This window comes from Ursus arctos, unplaced genomic scaffold (assembly GCF_023065955.2).
Source record: "Ursus arctos isolate Adak ecotype North America unplaced genomic scaffold, UrsArc2.0 scaffold_24, whole genome shotgun sequence".
NCBI lineage: Eukaryota > Metazoa > Chordata > Mammalia > Carnivora > Ursidae > Ursus > Ursus arctos.
Genome location: NW_026622919.1, coordinates 6,555,448 through 6,575,769, shown reverse-complemented (window position 1 = coordinate 6,575,769; position 20,322 = coordinate 6,555,448). Strand labels below are relative to the sequence as shown.

At 50.0% G+C, this 20,322-nt stretch overlaps 2 protein-coding genes across 2 annotated transcripts; one reads left to right on the top strand and one right to left on the bottom strand.

Annotated features, from left to right (window-relative positions):
- Positions 1 to 408: 408 nt before the first annotated feature.
- On the bottom strand, positions 409 to 6,652 carry LOC113265195 (CMRF35-like molecule 5). The gene is made up of 3 exons (XM_026512294.4): positions 6,544 to 6,652; positions 2,576 to 2,908; positions 409 to 937 (listed from the first exon to the last, which is right to left on the bottom strand). Exons 1-3 carry the CDS (start codon positions 6,581 to 6,583, stop codon positions 759 to 761), a joined length of 552 nt encoding a protein of 183 aa, XP_026368079.1. The 5' UTR covers positions 6,584 to 6,652; the 3' UTR covers positions 409 to 758.
- An 8,658-nt stretch (positions 6,653 to 15,310) lies between these two features.
- On the top strand, positions 15,311 to 19,809 carry LOC125281023 (uncharacterized). The gene is made up of 3 exons (XM_048212385.2): positions 15,311 to 15,345; positions 15,985 to 17,011; positions 19,433 to 19,809. The coding sequence occupies exons 1-3, from the start codon at positions 15,311 to 15,313 to the stop codon at positions 19,598 to 19,600; spliced, it is 1,230 nt and encodes a 409-aa protein (XP_048068342.1). The 3' UTR covers positions 19,601 to 19,809.
- The last annotated feature ends 513 nt before the right edge of the window (positions 19,810 to 20,322 follow it).

Below are 20,322 nucleotides of genomic sequence, written 5' to 3'. Positions count from 1 at the left end.
ATTTTCCTTTTCTAAAAGTCCTACATGAATATAAAAGTTGGCGAATCTGCTCGGTATTTCACTAGCTCCCTCTTGCCAAGGAGATGGCCTGCGGTACTCGAGGGAAGAGTGCTTCCCTGCGACACTGGTCAGGTTAGCTCGGGCCCACGGTCAGCTCTGGGCTCCTCATCCCACCCCAGGACGTGTCTGCATCCCATGCCTGAGCTCCTCCGTGGTGCGTGTAGAAGCCGGAGCTGGTTACTGAGTTAAGAATACGCCCATCACCACCCGCTGAATGAGGAGACACAAGCCACCCACATGGGTCGGCAGCGAGCTCCCTCAACAGCCAAGCTCCCACGTCGGGGACCTGAAACACCCAGGGTCGTTTTAATGGAAGGCACAGTTTCAATACACCCACACAAAGGAAGGAGCGTCACAGAATTTATTGCATACAGATCCAGGGGAGAGGCACCCCGTGAGCCTGGGAAGGGCAGCCCTCCACCCCAGACCAGGAGCGAGCAGGAGACTGAGAGCAGGGTGGCAGGTCCTGTTACTTTTAGGGTGGTCAAGACAGAGAGGACTGGTTTTTCATGGGCTCAACTCCAAGTGGTTATTTTGTAATGTGCTCCAGGAAAAGCAAAGCAGGAAATAATGGAGGACTTCTAAGTTTGGGGTCCTTCTCTAAGTTCTGGATTGCGGGTGTGAGCAGGGTTGCCGTACTATAAAACATCTGGGCAGCAACTCATCAAAACAACAGCTGCTTGTTCTCAAAAGTTGTTTTACTCGCCCCACATGGCCATGGAGAATGTGTGCTTTCTCTGATTGATGGACAGCTCGTTCTTCCTCAAGCGTGATCCGGTGGTTAGAACGACAATGGCGCAGCTATTCAAATCAGCATCCGGACACCACGACTTCACGTAGGGCTCCCACCCTGGGCCATAGTGACACTGCGCGGTCACTTGTGGGTGGAAGGAGAAGGAAGGAAATGATGAAGAAAAGAAAAAGCTAATGAATTAGAGAAGAAATATAAAATAGAGAATATCAAAAAACCCAACAATTGGTTTTTAAGCAAAACAGAACCCTAGCAAGATATTTGTGATGAAAGGAGAGGTCTAAATAATCAATACCAGGATGAAAAAAGGCACATCACACAATATCCTGAGCATATTAAAAAGAAGGAAAAGTAATAAGGGGATAGGATAATAAAAGGATATCTAAACAAGTTTATGCCAATAAATTTGAAATATTAGGTGCAATAAACAAATTTCTAGCAAAAATAATGTGATATGCTAAAAGAGGCACAAAAAGAAACAGAAAACCTGAACCATCTTACAACTATTTAAAAGTATCAAATCCATCATTAGAAACCACTCCAAGGGGTGCCTGGCTGGCTCAGTGGGCAGAGTGAGTGACTCTTGATCTCAAGGTTGGGAGTTCAAGCCCCACACTGGGTATAGAGCTTACTGAAAATAAATAAGTGAATGAATGAATGAATGAATGAATGAATGAAACCTCTCCAAAAGAAACTTCCCAGTCCATAGAACTTCAATTGAGATATCCGCTAAATATTTAAGGAAGTAATAATGTCTTCTTACACAAAAAAATTCCAGGACATAGGAAAAGAGGATGCAATCCCAAATCCATTTAATGAGGCTAGCATACTCTTGATGCCAAAATCTGACAAGGGCACTGCAAAAAAGAATGCTATAAGCAAAAAAATCACTCTTCAATGTAAATGCAAAAGTCTGCAACAAAAAATCAGCATGTTGAATCCAGGGATATAAGCAAGATAATACATCATCACCAAGTTGGATTTATCCCAAGAATGCAAAATTGTTTGAACATGAGAAAATCAGTAGCATAATATGCCACATTAACAGAGTCAAGGAGAAAAATCATGTGATCATCTCACAGATGCAGACAAAAGTCTTTGATAGAATTAAACAGCCCTTTGTACTGTATGGTGACTAACATAATATAATAAAAAATCATTATTAACAAAAATAAATAAATAAATAAATAAATAAATAAATAAATAAATAAAAAGAATTAAACAGCCCTTTGACTGGGGAGGCCTCTTCGGACCTCAGGAATCAACCACAGCACCCCCACTGCGCTGGACCTCTTCCCTCTGGGACTGGGTATGGAACAGGGGGTGGAAATAGCCGCTGTGAAGTCCCAGCTCTAAACTCCAGAACGAGTAGGGACACGTGGACACCAGAGGTCCAGGAAAGCAGTGGCAGGAATTGGGATCTCTAGGTCAAACGGAAGAAGGTCCCTTTGGCCCACAGACTGAAACTTGGACCATCACCTTGATCTCTATGGACAATAGACACAGGCATTGTGCTGTGCAGAAAAACACGTGCCCAGAAAGGCTGGATCTATCCTAGAGGAGGTACCAGGAGCCATGAGAGCATCTAAAAGAAGCCCTGTCCCTCCCAATCCAAGGGGTCATTTGGGGTCCTAGAAGAACTCAGGACTCAACCCCCTTGTGTGACACTTCACTCTGAGTGACACTGAAGTCATTGGAGAGGAACCTCAGGGACCATCACAGAGCAGGTCCTGAAGAGACACATCCACACACACGTACTTTTACCTGGATTAATGGTCACTTGAACTTCGACCCCAAGGTCAGTTCCACTTCTCTCAATCCCACACCAGTAAGTGTCTGCATCGTTCCACCTGAGCTCCTCCATGGTCACAGTGAACGTGAGTGATTTCTGATCATCCCTGATGGACGTTCGGTCACTCTTCACTTCTTGCTCTGATCCATCGGTTTGAACGAGGATATGGCAGTCTTTCCACTCAGCCCCTCGACACCACCACTTACTGTAGGTCTCCCACCCGGGTTCATAGCGACACTGCACGGTCAGTGAGCCCCGCGCTGGGCCACTCACTGCATCGGACACTGCTACGAGGGCAGATGAGCCTGAAAACACAAACCCATGTGCCTGTCACACCCCACCCCACCCCTGAGGGCAGAGCCACAGCCTCCTACATCACAAATAGCCCCAATAAACCCAAGAGCCTGATGAGTTGAGTAACAGTCAAAGAAGGAATACACCTTCCACAAAACAGACTTTTTTCCTTCAAAACTCCACTGGGTCAAAGCCACCACAGAACTCACCGAAGAGCACAGCTGTACATCTCAGAGAACCAAAAATGTCCACACTTAAGCAATGACAGCTTCTGATAATCCACCCCTCCCTGTCATCATGGCCAATGTCATCTGGAGAGCAAATGACCCAAGGGAAGGCATGGCCCCAGTCCACTTCAGCCGATTGTCCTCATGCAAGCTGGGGGCTCTGTGGTTTCAGATCTTTTCATTTTTCTACAGTAGCCAGGAATCTGGATTTCTCTGAAACCTCTCAACTTGAAAACACTAGTAACCAGCATATAAACAGAGCAAAGGAATTTCTGTGTCTTTAGAATCCTATGAATTATCTACAAAACTGTCAAATTCATTAATGAGACAAATTATTCATTACATGAAATTGATTTCCCCTGAATATCGATTCTTCAAGTTCTTTGATGGTCCTTGAATCTGTTCTATTGTTTTGGTTCCTTCTTCCCAGAAAGTCCTATTTCATGGAGTGTGTATCTGCATAAAGTCCTGCATTTAGAAAGTATCCTTTATAATTAAAAATGTTCTTATCTGCTTCAAATACACGTTTTGACCACATGCGCTATGTGATTTGTGTGGATTACACCTGCTGCAGGACATCCTCCTCCTGTTTCTACTCTCCTCCTCCACATTTTTTACTTATTAAACCACTTTTTTTAAAAAGATTTTATTTATTTATTTGACAGAGAGAGAGAGAGAGCCAGCGAGAGAGGGAACACAAGCAGGGGGAGTGGGAGAGGAAGAAGCAGGCTCACAGCAGAGGAGCCTGATGTGGGGCTCGATCCCATAACGCCGGGATCACGCCCTGAGCCGAAGGCAGACGCTTAACGGCTGTGCCACCCAGGCGCCCCTCATTAAACCACTTTTGAAATTAGTTTGTAATTGTTTCTGTTTTTATTTCCTAAGTTATTAATTTCTCATACATATAGTTTTATTCCTCTTCTGGCCTCCAGATTACTACTTGTGCTCTCTTTTCAATTTGCTAAGTTTTTAACTTAACGGTGATAGTTTTCTTCTTTTCAAAATGAATTAAAGCGTGTGAAAGGCAAAGAATTTACCTTCCTTGACTTTACAAATTGAGATAGATAAGGCACATATCATGAATTTCAAGTGTATTCTTCAGTGGTTTTTAGCCTATTCACAAAGCTGTGCCACCATCACCTCTAATTCCAGAACATTTGGTCACTGCAGAAAGAAACGCTGTACCCCTTGTCATTCCCCACTTCCCTCTCCCCTGAAGCCTTGGCAACCACTAATCTACATTCGGACCAAACATTTCTCTATTCTGGACACTGCATATAAACTGAATCCTACAGTCTTAGCCTTTCTGTTGGCTTCGGTCAGTTAGTATAACGTGTTAAGGCTCATGTGTGTGGTGGGATGTGTGGACCCTTCAGCCCATGGTAGGGACGGGCACGTTTAGCTCATCCGCTCATCAGCTGATGAATTATGGGTTGTTTTGACATTTTGGCCCAGTGAATGATGTTGCTATGAGCAGTTATGTACTAGTGTCTGTATTGATTCATGGTGAGGGAAGCTGACACTGTGTTCACAGCAGAAGTTCCAGGATGGGCTTTCTCAAGAGCCCATAAGACGCTGCTGTGATTCTGAAAATTCTCTGAGAAACTCCAACCAATTATCTTCAGCCTTCACCAGCAGAGTAAGGGTTCCCAAGAGCGAAGCAGGGAGCCACCTTGAATCTCTCGTCCTCCAATGCACATGTCAGCTGACCCCAGAGCGTAAGGCTGCTCTCCCCCCTTTTCTAAATCTCTGGCAGGTGCTTCCATGGACAAAGTCCAGCCCATACAAGGAAGGTGACTGGAGGAATGGTGATTCCCAGGTTTTGCTCGGTGATGCAGAAGAGGACTTAGAAGGGGTGGTAGTGATGTCAATGTCAATAGATGAGCCTGCACTGTTCTCCCCTTGATTCTGCCCCTATATTGTCGAGGACTGAATGTTTGTGTTTCTCCACAATTCCTGTGTTGAAGTCCTAAGCTCCAATGGGACGGTATGTGAAGCTGGGGCATTAGGACTAGAGGAGATCATGCTGGGGACCTCAGGATGGGATCAGTGCTCTCATAAGAAAAGACACCAGAGAACTTCTCTCTCTTTCTTGTTGTCTGTCTCTGTCTATCTCTGTCTCTCCCTCTGTCCCTCACTCCCTCTGTCTCTCCTTTTCTATGCATAAGGTGCAGGTCACCGTGAGAAGGTGGCTGCCTAAAAACTAGAAAGAGAACTACATCAAAAACTAATGAAGTACTGTATGGTGACTAACATAACATAATAAAAAAAAAAAAAAAAGAAAGAGAGAGAGAGCTTTCATCACCAACTGAATCAGCCTGCACCTTGATCTTGGACACCCCAGCCTTCAAACTGTGAGAAAAGAAATTTCTATAGTTCAAGCCACTCAGTCTATGGTATTTTGCTCTTATGACTCATATGCACTTGTAACTCTTTCATGAACTTCCGTGTTAAGAAAATAATAACATGCAAGTTTTCCCAATAAGTGTTGTGCATGCGAATCTCCCCCATCAGAGTGTTTTCCTCCTACACATATCATGAAGAAGTCAATTGATGAGTAAATGGGCTCATTTTATTTTCCATGATGACCTCCTTCCCAGAGGAGACACTGTCTGCATCCTGCCCCGAGTCCCATGATTCTGGAGGATGAGAAGAACAGAGCCGGGGGGGGATCAGATGGTCCTACCTTACTAGCTCCTGTCTTCCCTGAGCTTCAAGAAACAGCTGCCTCCAAGGATTTGACATCCAACCCGGAAACAGATAGCTTCTCAGCTGTGTCTTCCCTCCCTGATGACACCACTCATTGTGTCTTGGTTGTTGGGCTGACCAAACAGGACGATAGTCTGGTTTTTGGCTCGTCCAGAGCAGAGATTCAGGCAGGATGATGTGTGGGGTTCAGCAACTTTCCAGAGAACCTGTCACCCCTGGTTCTGCTGCCTGTCTTCCTCCTTCTACCCTGAGTTCTTCGGAAGAGAGGATCCCGGCTCTAGCTACACGTCGAGACCCGTTGTGCAGGCTTTTAAATGATCCAGATGTCTGAACCCCCCCTTGACGGAGTGGGTCTCAGCTGGAGCCTGAGCTTCTGGCAGCTTAAATGTTGCTTAGGAATCAGTGTTTATGTATGTATGTATTTGTGCACATATGCATCTATCTATCATCTACCCATCCGTCCATCATCTGTCTATCCATCCATCTGCCAGGGACAGCAAATAGTGCCCAAAAAATAGACACCGTATTTTTCTTTTCATTCTCCAACACCTAACTTAGAACCTGTCAGGTAAAAAAAACCATTTTTTTAAATTTTTTAAAGACAACAGGTCTGGATGAGTTAAAGTCCCTGCCATTTCCCCCAGGACAGACCCTGTGTGTGTCCCACCAGCCCTGCAGGTGCTCCGTCCTGAAGCCCCCGGCCTGCTCACCTTGGACAACGGGAAGGAACAGAACCAAGAGCAGCCACATGTCCTGCCTGCCTGGGTTGTCTCCCTGGTGCTCGGCTGATGACCGCTGCCCTCCAGGGACTGAAACTGAGCTCAGAGGCAAAGTGTCTTCTATTTCTCTAAATTGTTCTTTCAGAGTTTCGGTCATCTACTTCCCTAATTTTTTTCTTCAGTTACTTCCTAATTTACTTAATTAGGAGAAAGGCAGTGCCATCCTTTGGGAGCCTATGGCTGACACAATTTGTCTCAATGATTTGGGGAAGCAAAGTGTCCCACTGGCTGGTGTGTCACTTTACCAGGATATGTGAGGAGCTGCGAAGCCAGCAGCCAGCAAACCAGGGCACACAGTGCAACAGGGCCCAGACACCCGACCCTCAGAGTGTGGGTCCAAGGAAGTGATGGAGACACTTTGGATTTGCACGTGGGGAAGAATGCAGTGCTCAGGGCTCACACCCAGCCTTGCTGGGCACACAGCCCCAACCTAAGTCTCCTTCTGGGCCACCCACCTGGGTGCATCGCAGACCGCCCCTCCTGCCCTGGGCCCTGGTGCAGCCCTGATCCTGGCCCTCAGGCCCTTCCCTCTTAGACTTCCCCCTGTATTCCTGAGTCCCTCTAAGACAGAAGTGCCATGGGGAGATTTTCAGGAAGAAGAAGTGGCCTTTTCCCATCAGCTTCATTGTGCCCTAGCCACTTCGTCTGCCACCTCTCATTGCATTTCCCCTGACTGTGGACTAGGGCCTCTTCCCAGCCCCAACTGCTCATGCTAAGGCCGTCCTAAGTGTTCTCCCCAGAAGGGTCCCCTCATCCTTCCCATGTCCTCTCCTCCCTCTGTCCCCTTCCCCTTTCTCTAACCTCCCGAGTCAATTCTTCTGAGTCCCTTTTCTTGTCTATTTTCCACGTTGCTGACGTAGTCCTACCTCTTGGGAGGATTTGGTTTGGTTTTGTGTTTTTACTGTCTCTTCCGAACCTTGGATCAAGTGTTTAGTTTAGAAATTACAGTTTCATTTCCAAAGCTCCTTTTTGCTCTCTGCGTGCTGATATTTTTGAAACTCTCCTCACTCTCTGGTCATGTGTTGGTCTGGTCTGGTCTGGTCTGGTCCTTCTTTTTTATATCCCACCCATGCCTAAAGCGCTGATCATTGTTGGTTCTCGGACTGTAATGGAGAATGAGCCAGAACATAGCTGATTGGGGCTCTGAGTATGTGGGGGCAGCAAGCATGTGAAACAGGGGTGTCCGAGTGTCCCAGATTCTTTGAGCTTCCATCCCGTCTTGAACTACAAGCTATGCTTTCACAGGAGCGGGCAGAGGGGTCTTCTAAATTCCAGAATGAAGAGCCATGAAGGTGGCCTCCAGCATCCTCTCTAGCTGCCTTGGATTCCCCCAAATGTTTTACGAAGTTAAAAACCTCCTGGGGGATGGGAGTGTTTGTTTCTTGATCCAGGTGCTGGTTCGTGGGTGTGTTTTATTTGTGCAAACGTATTGAGCTGTGCACTTCTGATGTGTTCACTTTCTGTGTGTATTCGATACTCCAATAAAAAGATCTTAAATATTATGGTGAATCTCTCCAAACCATTACGCCTGTGTTTCCTTAATCCTTTAAATGGCTTCCTAACCAGGGCCCCTCAGTGTTTCAGTCCCTTAATCAGCCGACTCTTCATTTAGGCTCAGGTCATGATCTCACGGTCCTGGGATGAAGCAGGAGTACGGCTCTGACCTCAGTCCAGAGTCTCCTTGAGGATTCTCTCTCCCTTTCCCTCTGCCCCTCGCCCAGCTCGCTCTCTCTCTCTCCCTCTCTCTTTAAAGTAAATAACTAAATCTTTTTTTAAAAGCTGCATTATGGTCCTTTGCGTGTCTGTAGCATATTAACTATTCCTGTTTCGTTGGCCGTTGACTCTCTTGTTTTTGCTCTTGCACGTCTATGCTGTGGGTTCCCAAATCAAGTGAAATATTGTCCTCCCGCTCCACAGACCTCTTCCCTGACTCCAGGTAAGGACCCAGACAGAATTCCTTCAGCAACTATCCGAGCATTCTGCAAAATGAACCCTAGCAGGAGACTGGGGAAGGAAACCAGACCAAGCATAGAAACAATGCCGCTGAGAGTTTTCTGCTTATGTTTCCTTCTCTGTCCTCCTGCCTGATCATGAACCCTGCGGCTCACAGCCTGAAAGTGCACACTCGGCAGGGACCCTAAGAGCTCAGGATGAGCAGAGAAAAGAAACCCTAGGGTGGGGGGGCAGGCATTCCAGCAGTTTTCTTGGTGTTTGTGTTTTCTTAACCTCCCACCAGGGCCCTTCCAGCCTCAGGCCAGAAGCTGCAATTCCACCTGCAGCCGCTGGGGGACAAAAGCCGAACTCAGAAGGAAGAGCTTCCCTGCTGCCCAGAAGAGTTAGGGTCCCAGAACCTGGGGGGGAACTACCACTGCCTCTTCTCTCTCTTTGTCCTCCCTCTGCTTGGCCCTGGAAGTAAACCCAGTCACAGAAAGTACACAACAGACTGGGGAGAGAAAAGCATCAGCTTGCCAAGCTTCCCAGCCAAAGGACCAGGAAGGCAGGAGATGGAGGCTCTGAAACCTGGGAATGGTGTTGGGGGATGGAGAAGAGGAAGCCCCTGAAGAAACGGACCCGAGACCTCCCAGGATCCCGCCCCTGCTGTGCGCACCTGATCCGTCCCTGGAGAGAGCACCCACTTTGAGAGCTTGGGGAAGATCGTCCCAGACGCAGACTGGCCACTGGAGGGCGCACGTGCGGCACATCCGAGGAGCACCAGCAAGGAAGGCTCCAGAAAGCTGAGGCAGCGCACGTGGGAACCACAGTCCACAGAAGCCACATCAGCACTTGAGGTCCTAACCTCACCAGCTGGACTGCCTGCCATTAAAGAAACAGAAGTCATAGCTAAAGACTATTCTGGGGAGGGGGGGGATAGCATTGCTTTTTGTATGTGCGCTGGTGGTTCCCTGAAACAATGTGTGCGTTAAACACAGAACTGAACACAGCACAAAATTGTACCACATGTAAAATTTGAGAAGTACTAAAAACAAGAGGAAAAATGTTTCAAACTGTGAAATCTAAGTGGGTGCGGTTTATTTTATCAAATTACACCTCAGTAAAACTTGAGAAAGACAGGGTGAGAGGGAAAAGTTTGAGGGGAGACCAGAGATCCTGCCCCCCACCCCGTCATAAATTCTTTGTCTGAGGCAGAAACCCCAGGGTTCACTGAGACCCCTAATCTGATGTCTTGCTGTGATATTATCTCACAATGTTGTGTGTCACAAAAATAACCAGATTTCCTTGTCGGCCGCACTGGAAGAAACTCTAAGCAGACCTCCAACCTTGGCCATTTCTACGTTTTCCTCATTTACAGACGGTTACACTTGCACAGATTCCTCAATAATGTACAAATGTGCTTCCTTTGCCATGAGATTCATGGGCGGAAAACTCTGAGTACAAGTTTCTGATAATCTTAAGACCATAAATCTGAACGAACTGACAATTTCTGGAAGTCGTGCAAGGCTACATTCAAGCAGGATCAAAATTAACAGTGTGACTCTGACCAACTTGAGAATAATTAATTAGACTCTTTGTGACTTTTGTTTGAAACTTTGCTACTTTTTTTTTTAATGCTTTGTTTTTGCAGATTTAGGGAAACTTTCCCTCTTAAGCTAGCTGCCCTACAGCACTTTGATAAAATACACCCTTTGTGAAAAATGGAAACATTTCTCTTCGCTCCTTACTTGAACCCTCCAGAATTCAGAAACTCAGTGAGTGTTCTTCTATTTCATGGCAATGTATTTATTTGTTCACATCGGTAAGAATCTGTTCTCTTTATGACTGGACACACTTGGAAACACTGGTTATGGGTACCAGATTTAGGACTGGAATGTCCAATTTGGGGGAGACATGCGTGGGCTCAGGAGTGACCTGACAGCTGTATGGAACTCAGGTTGGCCTTATGGAGCCAATAAAGCCCCTTGCAAATACCGGACGGCTACCATGCTTACAGAGCGCCCAGCGGTCTTACCAGGGGAATAAAGATCAAATCCTGGCAGGTGCAGGACACTCAGGATATTGGGGGGACTTAGAGAGGAGAGGAAATCACCCAAATCTGTGTGTAGAGCCGGCAATGTCTGATGGCAAGGATCTGGCTTGGCTTCCGGCCACGAGAGGCTGTTAAAGTTCATTCGGAGATTCCTCATGAAAACTTCTGCCGAGCACGTTTTAAAGAGTCAACCACCATTCTCGCTGCTCTTATGTAAATCATCAGGCCATGCTCTTTTGGAAACTCGGCTTATTTTGCAAACACATTAGTGTTGACGTGGTTATCTTTGGCAATAATGAGGGTGAATAGAGAGAGAAAGGATGTTTCAATAGCACATCTTTGTACATAATAGATTTTAACACTAATCATTATAAACGGGACTAGGTCCTTCTAGTGCCTTCCACCGCCCGACTACGAGTCTCCACGCTAAGATTTTGAGTTTTCTCCCACCTTCCCGACTTGGAATCATGAAGAATGAAAACTGCCCTTTTTCCTGAACTCGACGTACACTTCAGAGAAATCAGCACAATAGCTCACACACAGACCAGCTTCGTGCCAGTTGCTCAGTGGGCCTCTCAGATCACCAGCGACGTTTCATCTAGAGACCCGGAGGTTCTGTCTCATTGCCACAACCTGCCCCCCCTCTCCCTGAAGCCGCTTCAGGTTGACATCTACAAGTCTGCTCCCCCGGCTGCCCTCAGAACTCGGGAGCTGGCTTAACATCTGGTCCAGTCATTAACCATCGTTTTCCTTTCGATTCCATGTTAACGCCTCTTATTTAATACCCGATGACCTACTCCATTAGCCTCACGTTGTGAATACACCCGGGTCACCGCTTCTGAAATGAGTTTGCCACCCCCACCTACTGTCAGGAATAATTGGATGAAACCAGTTCAGTGGGAAGAAACATGCTACCAGCACAACTTCTATTGTGAGAAACTTCAGAGGACTTTAAATTTAAGTTTTCTCTGACTAACCCAACTACATGGCAGAGCAAACATTTGTCTGCGAAACAATTGTTCATTTTCATCTTCCTTGAATTGAGTTCCTTGTCTTTGAAGTTTCAAACCCCTACCCCCTTCTCTTAATTCAGGATGATAGTTGTACCCCATTATGCCAACTGCCATGTCCGTGTGCAGTCCCTACACATATGCTATTAAATTTCATTTTTTCCTGTCAATCTGTCTCATGTCAATTTGCTTCTCGGTCCAGCTCGAAGGAACTTGAAGGGGACAGGAACTCTTGCTCCCTTCACTCCCCGGGGCTGGCCCAGCCCATCTTCTTCTCCTCCTGCTGGCAAAGCCCTTGGCCTCTCCACCTCCCTTCCCTCCATCTTGGCAAGGCCTTCTGAGGGTGGCAGGTGTCAGGAAGAAGACCCCATGAGCTTTGTTTTAAGAAGTCTAGTCTGGTGGGGGCAGGTGGAGAGGGAGCCCTGGGCCCACGGACCAGGTGTCGGTACAGATTGACTTTAGGCGTGAAGATGACAAGAAATTGCATTTTGAGCACATCGGAGTTGCTAACATGGTAAACAGCTCTACAAAGACGCCAGTAGCCAATAGAAGCCCAGAACTGGGCTGGGGCTGGGGGTGGCAGGAAGAGGCAGGAAGTCAGAGACTGGAGGTGGTGCTAGAGAGTGGGGCAGGGACACTCCCAGGAGAGAAGGTCATCAGGGACAGACTCCAGGGGATACTGAGAGGAGGGGCCAGAGCAAGGAGAGGGGAGACCTTATCACATCAGCCATACGCTCCCAAAAGATGGCACTGCTGTTCTCCTAATTAAGGAAATTAGGAAGTAACTGAAGAAAAAAAATTAAGGGAAGTAGATGAGAGAAACTACAAAAGATTAATTTGGAGAAATAGAAGGCAGGTTGCTTCTGAGCTCAGTTCTAGTCCCTGGAGGGCAACGGACATCAACTGAGCACCAGGGAGACAACCCAGGCAGGCGAGACATGTGGCTGCTCCCGGTTCTGCTCCTTCTGGTCGTCCAAGGTGAGTGGGGCGAGGGCTTCAGGACGGAGCACCCGCAGGGCTGGGGCGGGACTCAGACAGGGTCTCTCCCAGGGGAAATCGCAGGGCCTTTCATTCACCCAGACACTTACTAATTTAAAAATTTTTTAAGTTTTGTTACCCGATAGGCACTAAGTTAGTGATAAAGAAAGAAAAGAAAAATAAATCATGTAAATGGTGCCCGTTTTCTAGAGCACTGTTTGTCAACCCTAGCAGAGAGATGGAGAGACAGATGGTGGGTCAATGGCTGCATGGATGTGTGCATGCAGGGCTGCACGAATGCATGGCTGGATCAACCATCAGAGGGATGCATGGATGGACGGATTGATACATGGGTGAGAGTTAGATACATAGACAGATAGGTAAGCACATACATGCACAAACATATATTCACATAAATGCACGAATCCCAGAGGAACTTGGAAGGAGCCCAGAAGCTCAGGCTCCAGCTGAGACCCACCCCGTCAAGGTGGGGTTCAGACATCTGGATCATTTACAAACCTGCACAACGGGTCTCGACGTGTAGCTAGAGCCGGGATCCTCTCTCTGAAGAGCTCAGAGCAGACGGAGGAAGACAGGCAGCAAAAGCAGTGTGTGACAGGCTCTCTGAAGAGTTGCTCAAAGCCACACATCAGGCTGCCAAAATCTCTGCTCCAGGTGACCAAAGACCAGACCATCCTCCGATGTCATAAGAGCAGCAAAGGAATCAGGGACAAAGTACTCTGGTGTCACCTGGAGAAACCGAGTGGCTACAAACAGGAGATATCATAGAAGAGACACTGTTTGAGCCAGACCTTGAAGGATGAATACAAAGGTTTGATTCCTTCAGGCAAAGAAGAGAGAACGTTCCAGGCAGAGGGAACAGCTTGTGCGACTATAAGGAATCACAGAAGAGCAAGGTGTGTAGGTAACGAAATAAGCCGTGACTTTGGTGAGTGAGTGTGTGTGAGAGTGTGTTCAGTTCCACGTGTGGATTCAGACGGCGAGGCATTTTAGGTGTCAGGGGGTGGGTGGGGAGCGGCCCCTGCACCTCCCCGGGTCTGGGATCCAGAAATATACCTGGGGCTGCCGTGTGGGCTCTGCGCTGCTGGGGAGAGGTGTTGGCGGAGGTCAAAGGAGGGGTCAGTGGTCAGTATGGAGCAAGCGAGCACAGGATCCTGTATTGGGGAATTAGGACCACCAGGGGGGACATCCAAGAGAGGGCACAGCCAAAGCAACACTGCAGGGGATGAAGGGACACGCGGGATGTGGCGATTCGACAGAGGGCAGAGGCTGCTGGCTGGTCTTCAGGGCAGTGCCAGACACCCCAGCAGCGCCCGGAAAGCCCTGTGCTCAAGGAGGATTTCTGTCTTCTAGGCCACTTCTCCATCTGCCAGGAGAGAACGGTGAGAGGAACAGAGGGGGGCAACCTGACGGTAAACTGTAGGTATGGCCGAGGATGGGAATCCTACAAGAAGTGGTGGTGCCGCGGTGATGACTGGGATTCTTGCAGAATCTTTGTTAAAACCACCGGGTCAGAGAAACTGGTGACGAAGGGCAGGGCGTCGATCCAGGACGATCACAGCCAACACAAGTTCACCATGACCTTGGAGCATCTCCGGTATGACGACGCAGACACATACTGGTGTGGAATAGAGAAAATAGGAAATGACATCGGGTTCAAATTTTACGTGGCTGTCCACCCAGGTAGGCACTACTCCTTCCTGTACCCGGGGGCCCGGGTACCACCCGCAGAAGAGTCAGGACTGTTCCTCTGTCTTTCCCGATGGTTGGAGAATCTCCAAACATGCCTGATACGACACGTGTGTGTGCTTGTGTGTGTTTGTGTGAACATGTTTGGGGGGGCACCAAGAATCAGCGAAAGACTGGAAGAAAGAGTGAGCCTCACATCTCTGCATGTCTCCATCAGCTCTCCCCAGAGGGAGCAGAGAAGCAGAGACTCGACCAGGACAGGCTTGTCCAGGGAAGGCAGCTCCTCTATTCCCGGTTACATCACCCCCGTGCAGCCCCAGGCTGTGTGGGGCTTGTCAGGTGTGTGGAGAGGAGTAGGAGCTAGAAAGCCTTAACCCTGATGGTCTCAACCACAGGACAAGAGACCGTCTCCCTGCCCCCTCCTTCTTCCCCTCCCTCCTCTGGCAACATAAGCACAAAGGAGCAGGGGAGGGACTCTGAACCCATTTCTGGGAGAAGGAAAAGCAGACTCCACCAGAGTGCAGGGAACCCCTCTCCCTGCCTCTGAGCCTTGGAGGGGACTCTGGGCTCCACTGCAGCTGCCCCAGAGACACTAGGGCCTCCCTGGAGACAGGCCTGGAAAGGGGGTCAGGTGTAGTCCCTGCCCCACAGTCTATCTCTGGACCCTTCAGTCTTCTCTCCAACATACAGACATACAGACACAGAGACACACAAACACTAGGGAAGTAATATCTTTACTACTCATTAGCCCATTTAATAAGCAGGGAAAGGGGGTGCCTGGGTGGCTCAGTCATTAAGCATCTGCCCATGGCTCAGGGCGTGATCCTGGAGTCCTGGGATCGAACCTGCATCAGACTCCTCCACTGGGAGCCTGCTTCTTCCTCTCCCACTCCCCCTGCTTGTGTTCCCTCTCTCCCTGGCTATCTCTCTCTCTCTCTCTGTCAAATAAATAAATAAAATCTTTTTTAAAAATAAATAAAAAAATAAACAGAGAAAGGCTCTTCACACTCAGCATATGCAAATCTGCTGTGCGAATGTTGCAGTGGACAGGTATGCTGGTGTAGAATGTTCCAGAGATCAACTGAGAAAGACAACAGGGTGGGTGGATGTGTGCAAGAGTGCAGGAGGAACTGGGGCCAGAGATCTGGAGTGTGGACCCGCCAACCAGACAAGGCTTCGCTGGCAGGCCTGGTGCAGTAAGGAAGGCCCCGGGGAGGCAGGAAGGCCCCGAGGGGACAGCAAGGGCTGTGGGCTCTGGGCGACTTCAGGACACGGGGGACCCTGGCCCAGCCAGCCCGTGGGTCATAGCGCGTCAGGGCAGGTGGCACACAGTCTGCTCCGGGCAAGGCTGAGACTCAGAGAAGAGCTGGCCTGGCTGATGGAAAGCTCCAGGGGTGGGGACGTGGCTCTGACGTGCTCAGCTGTGCCACACAGGACACTGAGATTGAGCTGAACGTAGTTGCTCCCAAGCCCCCACCCCACGTGCCTCCCAGACGGGGAACTGGTGTTTCTCTGCAAATGAAGTAACCGCATGTTTGGGATGAGAAACCAGAAAGATGCAAGGGCAGACCAATGAGCCTGAGCGACTGTGCTGAGACAGAAGCTCCTTCAGCCTGGGGGTGGGGAGTGGAGAAGGCCATGGGAGCCCCTGTGTCACTCTCACAGCCCTGCTCTGCTCTGTGTGTTTAGCACCGGATCCAACAGATTTTCCCAAGCCTGTAGCAAGACCCACACCAGCCAGCTGGGATTCCTCGTTGACAAGACCCACACCAACCACTGGGGATTCCTCGTTGGCAAGACCCACACCAACCACTGGGGATTCCTCGTTGGCAAGACACACACCAACCACTGGGGATTCCTCGTTGGCAAGACCCACACCAACCACTTGGGATTCCTCGTTGGCAAAACCCACACCAACCTCTTGGGATTCCTCGTTGGCAAGACCCACACCAACCACTTGGGATTCCTCGTTGGCAAAACCCACACCAACCTCTTGGGATTCCTCGTTGGCAAGACCCACACCAACCACGTGGGATTCCTCGCTGGCAAGACCCACACCAACCACTGGGGATTCCTCGTCGGCAAGACCCACACCAACCACTGGGGATTCCTCGTCGGCAAGACCCACACCAACCACTGGGGATTCCTCGTTGGCAAGACCCACACCAACCACTGGGGATTCCTCGTCGGCAAGACCCACACCAACCATGTGGGATTCCTCGCTCGCAAGACCCACACCAACCACTGGGGATTCCTCGGTGGCAAGACCCACACCAACCACTGGGGATTCCTCGTCGGCAAGACCCACACCAACCACTTGGGATTCCTCGTTGGCAAGACCCACACCAACCACTTGGGATTCCTCGCTGGCAAGACCCACACCAACCACGTGGGATTCCTCGTTGGCAAGACCCACACCAACCACGTGGGATTCCTCGTTGGCAAGACCCACACCAACCACTGGGGATTCCTCGTTGGCAAGACCCACACCAACCACTGGGGATTCCTCGTTAGCAAGACCCACACCAACCACGTGGGATTCCTCGTTGGCAAGACCCACACCAACCACTTGGGGTTCCTCGTTGGCAAGACCCACACCAAACACTTGGGATTCCTCGTTGGCAAGACCCACACCAACCACTTGGGATTCCTCATTTCCACTTACCCAGGGCATCAACAGCAGCCCACCTGTGGCTCTGATCAACCCCAACGGCAGGTGAGCAAAGCTGGACCCCAGCAGACTTTCCCACTGCTGCCTTGTGACCACTCCTCTGAGGACACTCTGTCAGGGACCCCCTGTGGCCCGCTGAGGTCTCCTGTGCAGGAGAGCATCAGCAAGGTCTGCCCTGGGGCCCCTCCTTTATACCTCTGAGCACTTCAAGAGCTCCCCACTCCCCACGAGGGGCCTAACACAGGCTTCAGCTGGGCTGCAGGACAGAAGGTTCTGGTCTCCTGCTCACCTGCCTCCCGACCCACAAGAAGCCAAAAGAGGTGTCAGTGGTTTCAGCCTCGAGTATGCCAGAAGGGAAGTGCTCTGTATTTCTTTTCCTATGGCCTCTGGAACGAATCAGCCACAAACTGGCATAAGACAACACAATTTCATGATCTTGTGGTTGGAAGTTCAGAGGTCTGAAATGAGTCTCCCTGAGCTAAAGTCAAGGTGCCGACAGGGCTGGTTCCTTCTGGAGGCTCTAAGGGAGAAGTCCTTCCTTGTCTTTTCCAGCTTCTAGAAACCCTGCAACCCCTGGCTCATGGCCCCTTCCATCCTCACAGCCAGCAGTGGTGGCTGAGTCCTCCTCACACCACATTACTGGGACACTGGCTCTCCCCTGTCCTTTCACTTGTAACACACTGGTGATGACGTAAGGTCCACCCAAATAACCCAGGATAATCTCCCCATCTCAAGGTCAGCTGGCTGGCAGTATTAACTCCATCTGGATCATGAACTCCCCCTTGCCATGTACCCTAACACATTCACAGGTCTAGGGGTTAGGACATCTCTGGGGGGGGGGAGTGTTACTCTGCTCACAGAAGGTCATGGGCTGTTACCTGTTCCATGGATCCAGCCCAGCCCTGCCCGAATGCTAGGGAAATGGGGGCAAGGAGTGGGAAGCTGGGATTCCTGCTTCCTCACGTTCCCAACATGGTAAAGATGCTGGGACACCAACCTGAAGCCCCCCCTCAGAGGCATCCAAAAAAACAATCAGTTAGCTCTTTCATCGAAGGGCCAACACACTGCCCATCAGAGGTCAGGGTGAAGGCACATGCCCTCCCTGTGTCCTGCCTCCCAGAAACACCCACCACCAGCTCCCTTCAGCCCCAGTCCTACTTCTTTCTCTTCTCCAGGACCCTATTCCTTGGACCCTGGCCTTGCTAAGCAGTTTTTTCAGTCATGCTTCTGAATAAGGCAAGGCACTTGGTCAACAATGAGTTTCTGTGCTGCTGGTGACTATTTGGGGACCAGTTGTCCTGTGAATGGGGAGTGAAAAATGCAGGATTTTTAGGAGATCAAGGGGCAAGGGAAGAAGCCTGTGGGGTGGAAAGACAGGCAGCAGCCCCACAGGGAGTAGAACTGGTGAAATGAGCCCATTGGTTTAAAGGATATTTTGAGGAAGGGCAAAGTCACATGACCCCTCTCTCCAGAAAACCACCTGTGAAATCCACATGACCCATCGTGCTCAAGGCAGGAGGAAGCACAGAGCAAGGCTGGCCTGCAGGGGTCCTGGCGTTGCTTGTGGAGGAGGGCATGAAGTCAAGGTTGAGGGGTCCAGAATTTTGGATACTGTGAAGGACCACCAGGGGGACATATGTGAGCAAGATCCATCATCCATCTACACTCCGAGTCCCTTATACAGGGTGTACGAGAGGGTACACCTCATTGCCACGTGGGGGTCAGAGCTGGGAGAGACCCTCCCAGGAGAATTCTGAAGGTAAACAGCCAGGTGGACAGGGGTGGGGCAACCTTCCTCTGCTTCAAAGAGGTAATATTAGATCAGAGATGGAAATTGGGGCAGAATTGACACAAGGTAGGACACAAGCAGAATGAAAACACAGCAAAAGCATACCCTTGAGCTTCGCTGGCCTGCAGGTGAGGTGGAAGGGAATTGTGGGAGAGCAGCCAAAAAGCAGGGTGAAATCAGGGGACCGAGGGGCTGGAGCCCAGGCTAAGCTGCAGCGAGACCCCTAAAGGTTTAGCCCTGAGCAGCATGGCTGTGCCCTCACAGGGGCTTCCCTGGCAGGGAGCAAGGCTTGCCGTTCCTGCAGCTCTGGGCTCAGAAGTGAGGTCAGGGAGGAAGGGGCTGGGGCTGCCCATGAAGAGGGAGCTCAGTCCTGCCACCCTGTTCTCTGCACAGGGCCTGCTAGCAGCCTTCACTTCGTGCTCTTGACCTTTGTGCAGGTGTCCCTGCTGGGGTCCTGTGTGCACTGTGGTGTGGCTGAGCTGAAGTCGGGGGACCCAGGGGGAGGATAGAGTCAGCCTGAGCAGGAGAGGCGCCATCAACACCACTGCACCCTCTGACCTCTGAGCAGGGAATGGGCAGTGGTTACAGCTCCAAGAGAGATCTGGTCGCTGTTAGGTAGGGACTCCCCTCGTCCTGTCCTCAGGAATGAACCCTGGCTCCTTCTCTGCTCTGCACAGGTCAGGAGCCCTGGCCTCCACGGTAGCAGCCAAGAAGCCTCCTGTGTGGATCCTCCTGGTGCCTCTTTTCCTTGTGACCCTGGAGTGGCTCTGCCGAGGATAACGGACTATCACAGCGTTCAGGACTCTGGCCAAGGATGGGTTTTAAAATTCCAGACCTACCAGTAACTATAGAACCAGAATTAAACCAAAAAGCTTCCGAGTGTTGCACGTGGTCAGAGACCCTGATGGGCCAGATGTTCCAGCTGTCGCTGCGTCCCTGTCTCCTGGAGGAAGAATCGCCTGAACGTAAGACTGAAGACAAGGTTGGACCACCCCGACCCGCATCCCATCTGTTTGCTCCGCACGTTTCCTATTAAATCTATGGCTTTCCTGGGCTCTTTTGAGATTATTTCACTGGGACACTCTTTCATTGTTTTATATGTGAGAGTAAGATCCGTCCATCCTAGAGGGTCAGAAGTGACTCTAAACCCAGCGCTGGGATTAGAGTGTGTCTGGCACCTGCCTGGAGTTACTCTTTTTCCCTGTGTAAGTCATGAGTGTTTGGTGGGGAGGGGCTTTGAAACAATGTCAATATCTACGTGACCCTGTGGCTACATCAGTGGTCTCCAAGCACAGGGGATTCACCCGGTGGTCACACAAACAGTTCATTTCTGTCCCTCCACTTGTCCCTTAGCCCGCCTGGTCCTTCCAGTGCAGGGCTCCAGGGACAGTCTGGACTTCTCCATCCAGATGGGACAAATGAGGGGCTCAGATCTGTGCCCTTCATGCCTGTGATGCTGTCTGTCCCCCGGCCAGCTCAGACCCACCCTCACCCACTCCTGGGTTTGACCTGACCGTTGGCCTGCCAACCCTCCCACCCTCCCCCACCCCCAGCAGAGCAAGGGCAA